The 8,130-nt window shown below is 48.6% G+C and overlaps 1 protein-coding gene across 1 annotated transcript; it reads left to right on the forward strand.

Annotated features, from left to right (window-relative positions):
• The first annotated feature begins 2,100 nt into the window (after positions 1-2,100).
• LOC119301701 lies at positions 2,101-6,538 on the forward strand. Its single transcript, XM_037578689.1, has 5 exons — positions 2,101-2,868; positions 5,218-5,275; positions 5,367-5,450; positions 5,529-5,670; positions 5,854-6,538. The coding sequence occupies exons 1-5, from the start codon at positions 2,301-2,303 to the stop codon at positions 6,223-6,225; spliced, it is 1,224 nt and encodes a 407-aa protein (XP_037434586.1). The 5' UTR covers positions 2,101-2,300; the 3' UTR covers positions 6,226-6,538.
• The last annotated feature ends 1,592 nt before the right edge of the window (positions 6,539-8,130 follow it).

Genomic DNA, 8,130 nt, shown 5'->3' on the forward strand with positions numbered 1-8,130 from the left:
GTGAGGCCCATTTTCTTTGTGGGCTGTAGGGAAAATACTGTAGCAACTGCTACAACATACAAAGGGGGCCCGGGGCGCTGGGCTGGGCTGGATCCGCCCCTGGTCGCATCCAACCTTGGCAGGTATAAAACTAGTTATCTTGACGATTTTTTTGATAATTATAATATGTTTTTTTGGGATGGAGAATACATGATCCATTTGAACATGATGGAAGTTTTACTATATATATCATGGCTATATGTTTTATGTTGTTTAGGTATTTTAGTTCAAGTCAAAATCCTAGTGTCTAAGGCTTGGTGGTGCGTCACAGGGAAAACTTGGCTTCATGGTCCAGATTGGACACGATAATAGCTGCGAGCTAGTTTTAGTGAGAGATTGCGACGTATTTCTGAGCAAACGAGATCGTTTGATTGTTCCTACGTCGTGTGGGACAATCGTCCGCTCGGGTTACTCCCATGGAGGAACGTCAGCTAGCTATTGGAGTTCTATTTATAACGCCCGTTAAACAGATTACCTATATACTGTATAAGGCTACAAGAAAAGATAGTGGCTCGTGGGACGCTTGAGATCAGAATCGTCTTTTGGCTCGATCCGAGACCGACTCAAAATAAATAAATAAATGAGTTGAGTATGGTCACCTTATGTAGCTCGATTGATATAATATAATTATATAAAACAATCCTTATATTAGAAGGAAATATGATAATTTATTCATATATGTTGTAGTATATGATTTTTCTCCATTTATCTAGTACCCCGGTTCTTTTTACTCAACATATAAGATTTGTGTCGAGTCAAACTTTACAAATTTTGACCAAACTTATCTTAAAAACTACTCCCTCCGTCCCATAATGGAAGACAATTTTTTACACTAGCGTAGTGTCAAAAAACATCTGACATTATGAGACGGAGGAAGTATCATCTACAATACCAAATATATATAATATGAAACTACATTCTATAATGAATCTAATGACATTGATTTGATATTGTGAATGTCAATACTTTTTTTCTATAAGTTTTGTCAAATTAGAGGTACTTTGACTTCAGACAAAACTTATATGCAAACTAAAAATGACTGGAGGGAGTAGCAAACATGGAAACCTAGTTATTCACGGAGAAAAAATAAATTAGACCTCAATATAGTACATGGTCAGACATGTGTAAAATATCTTGTTGTTTATTTTTTTTGACCAAAATTTGAGAGGAGGCGCATCTTTTGTTTTCTTCTTTTGCTAATTCATGCACGATCTCTTGCTATTAGGTACGGAGAGAATAAGCCAAACTACCTTGAAAATTATGTCATCGTTTCGATTGTAGTGATATTTTATAATGGTTTCTTATCTTGTGTTGTGCCCTGTTTTGTTTGAGAAATTGCCCTGAATTATTTTTAAAAACCTACTAGTTATTTCACTTGAAAAGTAGCTCCAGATCCACTTGAGATATAAACTGAGTACGAGCCACTTTCTACGGGTTGATTGTGAGCTTCGCTTAATTTGAGCTCGCACGAATTTTAGCATAAGTTGAGTCCACTCTAGCCCAATTCGCTCGAGCTCTACTCGTTTACAACCTACCTGTACAGCAAGAACCGAAGCGTGGCACGACAAAGAGGCGGTTGGCCTCTGCCTCACACCACCACAGTGCCTGCCTTTGGCTCTTTCGCGTTGCGTTCTTCTCGCCGTGCGTGAGGACCATGGATCGGATCGATCGGCCAACCTCACCTCGCACCCACCGGACACGGCAGGATCACACCGCCGTGCTCTGTCCCTCCTCCCTTCTCCGCCGATCGATTGCAGCAGGGGGGCCGGGACAGGAGAACGAGATTTCGCTGGGCTGGGCTGGGCTAGACCTAGCTAGCTGCCTCCGCGCACCGGCGTGACCGCGACGTGGACGTACTTCGATCAGCTCAGCTGAGAGCTGACACGTCCTCCCCCGCAAAAACCTCCCATGGCAACAGCGCTCTCGACGCGCCACCAACCGCGCGCGCGCAGAACGTACGTACGTAGCCAGCAGCCGCCCGCCACCCACCAGCCCCACGTACGTTGGGAAGGCGATCGAGAGCCACCTTATAACAGCCCGCACACTCCGCAGCTCGCAGTTCGTTCGCACACTGTACCTCTCAGACGGCAACGCCGGAGCTCGATCGCCACCGTCTCCATCATCGATCGCTCCATTCCATATATCCGTCCGTCCTCGGCCGCGTCCGCCTCCTCGTTGATCGTCCTACGTACGCGTCCACGCGAGGCCGACGGAGCACCGCGAGCTGAACGGGAGCCAGCCAGCCAGCCAGGCAGGCAGGCATGTCCGCCGCGGGGCCCAGGGTCGCCGGTGCAGCCCGCAGGCCGTCGTCCCCGAGGCCTCCGTCCGCGGGCGCTGGTGGGAGGGAGAGGCCTCCGTCGGCCGGCGCCGGGGGCAGGGAGAGGCCGCAGCCGACGACGCGGCGCGGCGACGAGGACCCGCGTGCGGCGGCCGACGGCAAGGCCTCCAACTCCAAGAAGCGGCTGCCGACCGCCGCGGCGGCCGCGAGGGGCGCGCTCCCGTCCATGCTGCTGCGCCGGTCCGAGCTGCTGCGCCGCGGCGGGAAGAACGGGAACATGCAGTCGCTCAACGTGTCGTGCGCCTCGGAGGCCTCCGACGACTCCTTCTGCAGCCGGGCGTCCACCGGCAGGATCGGCCGGCCGGCGGGGGCGGCTGCCCGGCGGAGGGCGGCCGCCGGGTCGTCGGCGGGGCCCCCTTCCGCTAGGAAAGTGGCCACCGCTTTGCCGGACGGTTCAGGAGCAGCTGCTGCGGTGGCGCTGGGTTCGATGATCGGAGAGCCTGCGGCGGCGCCGGGGCCGCCGAGGTGCCCCTGGGTGACCCGTAACACTGGTAGGTGCTCCAAATTAATCCCGACACTGATCATGTGTGATAATGGCTTCTTTTCATTAAATTAAAGGGGATGCTAAATGCAGTCAGTAGTATACAAGTGGATAATCATGCTTTCTCCTTTAGCTATCATGCATGCTAATAATTTTCTTTTATATATCATCAGCAGCTCATTTTCTAACTACGAATAGCAAGTACTCACACAATTAGTACTCTCTATACCCTAATACTAGAAATAGCAAGTGCTTACATAATTTGCTAGTATGATATATACTCTTTGGCATACCCTCTATACCCTAAATACCCTAATACTACTAATCAATGAACCTGCGCAAATCCGTGCCACTAGGAGTACGTAGTATTTTCTGTTTCCTTGAAAAATGCAAATTCTTTTTATTTTATGCACTAAACCAACATGGAAGTAGTCTTCAATGACTCAAAGCATAACTTTAACCAGAAATTCAGTCTCTCTTCCAACATAGTTAAACATGTAACTTGCGCATATGATCTTCACATATCGAGCTTGAATATTTTTTTAAAAAAATACCAGTAGTCAAGAAAACGAAAATTTGTAAAAAGGGAAAACACTTTTTGGGACAATGTCTAAATGATGTCTTTTGAGAACTAGGGGAAGTAATGTATAGTAAGTGCCGTCAATACATGGCAGACAGTTACTAATGATGCATGAGACCTTGATGACCCCTTGATGACTCAGTCATCAAGGCCTGATCATGCATCATTAATTAGTAACTGTCAGCCGGTATATTCAGCCGTACGTGCTATCTAGCTAGCTTAAAATTTACACAACTCTACACGGGGCCTTTCTTTATCAAAGCTACCCTGCCCTAGCTATAGCTTTTTGGACCAGCTGGATTACGAGTCGTTGTGACTTGTGATGTTTCCCAAGTACATATCCGATTTCATCACGTTTTCGGAATACAGCACCGCGTCTGCTACAGAATTGTACATCGTATTCTCCATGCTAGATCACGTCTATCGCACTGTACGTACGTACATACTCATGAGAGAGAGACCCTTTGCCTCCGTCTATATCAGCCTGTGAACCCACGTCCAAACGGAGACCGCCTCGTAACATAGCTGTCCCAAATAATCTCAAATTAGTAATGATACTGCTGCTGCATCGACATAAGCTGCCAAGCAGCAGCGGCCTGTGCTTGCGTATTATTGCGCCGACGTGAACGTTTCACCTCTCCCAGGAGAAAGAGAGAACACCTCCGGTATCTTGTACTAGTACCATAATTAGCATTAATCTAGGAGGCGATCGATGATTGCGATTAATTAGATCATGTGGCATCATAAACGTTTGGTGGCGCTGCACAATTGACAAAATGCGCAATCAATATAAAAGATGCACTCAGATGTTCGGTGGCGCGTCCGCTATCCGGCGAGTACTTGTCAATTTTATCTCCCCGGACCAAAGGATTCCTTCCATTACCCACTAGCTTGTCGGCAACAATATTTCCTGAAATCTAATCAGGTTGTTAAACCCTCGACTTAACAAAACCAAGTGGCATGAGCTCAACTTTTCTCTTCAGTGCAATTGGCCAGTGAGAAATTTTTAGGTGCAAACACAAATTCAGTGTGGTGAGCAGGGCTTAGCTTGACCTGAAATTTTTCGCGTTACGTCGTAAACTTGCGATGCGGAGGAGGTCGATGATGGTGGCGCGGGGCTTTCAATCTCTCTGATGTTCCGAGAAAAGAATGGCGTCCCAGGCCCCGGGATACATATCTTTTCTTCTTCTTTGTTCCTTTTCTCTTGGTGGTGGTGATACTGATGTGCTTATCATTGCTCTCCCCTTTAAATTTATGCCAGTTGAGCTTTGCATCTTTTCTGCAGCGCATTAGGCAGCGGAAACGTATTTAATTGCTCTGGTTGTGCTCCATTTGCAGTTCCTTGATGTTGTTAATTTGCTTGCAGCTTTAATCTTCCTATTTGTGGGTTTGTGCCATTCTTTACTTTCAAGTACTCTTTAGTAAGACTGTAAGAGTATAGGACAACAAGAGAGCCGTACAAACTACTACGTACTTGTTTGTAGCATTAGAAAAGCTGGGCTGCCTTTTCATACTCAACAGTAGTACCTGATGATGTCTGGTGATCATACACCTAATTAACTGTTAAGCTGGGGCCTCTAGCTTTTTGCACAAAAACATTCTGACTGTACTATGAACTCTACACTCTACAGTACTCGGAGTAGAGATCCTTAATGTTGGTGTCTAACTAAAATACTCTCTGTCTAAATCATCCTTGCTCTGATCTTCGCAAACTTTCTAAGAGTGACACCTTGCTTTCACCTGACGGTAATGAAATTTTTGATTTCACATTTGCAACAGACCCATGCTACACTGCCTTTCATGACCAAGAGTGGGGAGTTCCAGTACACGACGACAAGTATGCCCTAAGCCTAATAAAATCATACGAGGTTAAAATCTCAAAAAACAAATTAATTATATAGTTACAACTTTCAGTCTTATATTCACAGGAAACTATTTGAGATGCTTGTTCTGTCTGGTGCACTGGCTGAGATGGCATGGCCTGTAATCCTCAGCAAGAGGGACGCCTTCAGGTAAGCACTCCTTTTTACCTCTAATAACAGCTCACCAAACGCTCAAATCTCATCAAACACCATGCATGCATTTCACAGGGAAGTGTTCATGGATTTCGATCCTCTGCTGGTGTCGAAGCTAAACGAGAAGAAATTCCTTGGGCCATGTAGCCCGGCCAGGTCCCTGCTGTCGGAGCACCGGCTCCGAACCATCGTCGAAAACGCGCACGAGTTACTGAAAGTAAGTTCATCCATCCACCCACCATGTCAGCCATATCTGTCCAGATCTTGATCTTGATGTCCTGAACAGCATTGACAGCCAATTCAATCTACCCAACAACCACTTTGTTTTCTCTTCTTAATCTTAGACTTAATGCCGCCACTGTTTCTTTCTGACATCAAGTCTGAACCTCGCTGCTGATAGATCATAGAGGAGTTCGGGTCGCTGGACGAGTACTGCTGGGGCTTCCTCAACTACAAGCCCATGGTCGGCAGGTACCGGTCGCCCCGGGAGGTGCCGCTGCGGACGCCCAAGGCCGAGGCGCTCAGCCAGGACCTGATGCGGAGGGGCCTCCGCGGCGTCGGCCCGACGGTGGTCTACGCCTTCATGCAGGCCGTCGGCATGGCCAACGACCACCTCGTCACCTGCTATCGCCTCGACGAGTGCGCCGCCACGGACGGCGACCATGGGAGCACCTTGGTGAAGGAGCAGGAGATGAGCAAGATGTGCGGGATGATGATCGAGTGCGTCAGCCTGGAGAGTTCCATGGCCGCCGCCATGATCAGCATCTCGTAGGCCGTACGTAGCAGCGGCAGCCGGAGATCGTGGCTGCGGCTTGTGTATATGGTTGTTTGATTTGAGGGTTGGTTTGAGCAATGCGTTTGATTGATTGAGTAGTCGCCATTGAGCTTGTGTGTGCGTGTGTGGGAAAAGAAAAGATAGGTGTAGCTTTGACAGGGGAAACCGCGGGACGAAGGTTTGCTCCACGATTGACGTTAACAATTCGCAGGGTGGTGGAGCCGTCCCGGATATTGTAAAGTTGAGAGATTGTTCTCTGATTGATTGATGAGTATATATACACACACTGAAAACAAGGAGGGTCTGATTCTTGGGCTTTTGTTTGTTTGATCGCTCGGATGTAACTGAAGATGGATGATAAAACTATGTTAGTAAAGTGGACCGTTGCAGCGTCGACGTCGTGGCTTTTGGCGCCTTTACACAAATGGAAGAATGGAGCGCAAGAGCAGGACCACGTTTAGGGCCGGATCACTTGGGTGTACTCTCTCTAGTTTCAGATCAAGATATAAACCGGCGTTTCGTACTGCATGGTTGGTCCCTAGACACAACTTGATCACCCACTTGAATTAGTTGTGTATTTATTTATACGGTCTAAAATTATGCATGTCATCATGGTTTGAGTTTGCCTCTGGTCTGTTTCTTCTGCAACCCAAGACGTAACTGTGGTACTGCCGCTGCCAAATTGTTGCATCGAGAGTTCGAGACACACACAAACGCGTGTGCGCGTGTGTGTGACCGGAGGGCCCGGGGGCAAACCCATTGGTCCCTAGACTGTTAGGACATGTTTGGTTGCTTGCAATCATTTTCGTCACTTTACATTTGTGGTTCTATTGAGCTTAGCTGAGGTAATACAACCTCTGAGCCATGTTCCGGGATATCGAAAAAGGCTTTCGTCCCGCTTTATAAATAAAGCAACGTCGAGCATATAGAACCAAGGTTCCAATCATACAAACACGCACTCACGCAAGGCCACCGCACTCAATCCGACACACAGTCACACACGAAACCCAGGTTCAGCTGAGGGCACAGCATAACAAGCCCAACATCGAGGCCACACACACATCCAACACAACAAGGCGGCGGCGACGAGGTGAAGAAGATCTAATCCGGCTCCGGCGGTGGTGGGGAAAGTGGAGGAGCCATCCGGAGCGCCATCGAGCGAAGCTGGGTGATGAAGGCGGTGATGGCGTCTCTCTCCAGGGGACGGCTAAGCGGCCGCCAAAGCTGCAAGTAACCAGACCATTTGAACAAAGTATCAGTAGCACGACGAAGAGGAATGCATTGAATCACAAGCTTATTCCTAACAGTCCACAACGTCCAGGCTAGTACGCCAATGGTCAGCCACCCAATGTGGCGCATTGGGGGTGCCAACGCCTGGAGTTTCGCAAAAAGTGCGGGGAAGTTGTTGTGGTCCTAGCTTCCACCCACTAATTCGCGGAAATAGCTCCAAAGGAACTGCGCGGACAAGCAGGAGAAGAAGATATGGTTAGAGTCCTCTTCAGGCCCGCAGAGCGGGCATCGCCCATCCCCTGGACCGTTGCGCTTCAATGCCTCTACGCCAGAGGGGAGACGCCCGCGAATCCATTGCCACAAGAAAATCCTAATCTTCAGAGGGAGCTGAATTTCCCAAATGGAAGTGAGAGCCTCATGCCCCATCGAAGGTGCAATGGCCTGGTATAGAGATTTTGTGGAAAATTTCCCTGATGGCTCTAGCCGCCATCTGGAGCGGTCTTCACCCATCTCGAGAGCAGGCTCGTGCAACGCTATGCATTCCAGCAGCTCAAGCCAGTCCGCGTTCTCAGCCGGGCCAAACGCACGCCGAAACACGAGGTGCCCTAAGTCAATAAGGGCCGTCCCGACAGAGATCCGAGGATCAACTGCGATGGAGAAAAGTCGGGAAAC

This window comes from Triticum dicoccoides, chromosome 5A, assembly GCF_002162155.2.
Source record: "Triticum dicoccoides isolate Atlit2015 ecotype Zavitan chromosome 5A, WEW_v2.0, whole genome shotgun sequence".
Taxonomy (NCBI): domain Eukaryota; kingdom Viridiplantae; phylum Streptophyta; class Magnoliopsida; order Poales; family Poaceae; genus Triticum; species Triticum dicoccoides.

What these genes read in the sequence shown, in the direction of transcription:
- LOC119301701 (XM_037578689.1), top strand. Translation starts at nt 2,301, where the DNA reads ATGTCCGCCGCGGGGCCCAGGGTCGCCGGTGCAGCCCGCAGGCCGTCG. An exon ending in CTGGGTGACCCGTAACACTG is followed by an intron (nt 2,869 to 5,217) that starts GTAGGTGCTCCA and finishes CATTTGCAACAG; the next exon opens with ACCCATGCTACACTGCCTTT. An exon ending in AGCAAGAGGGACGCCTTCAG is followed by an intron (nt 5,451 to 5,528) that starts GTAAGCACTCCT and finishes TGCATTTCACAG; the next exon opens with GGAAGTGTTCATGGATTTCG.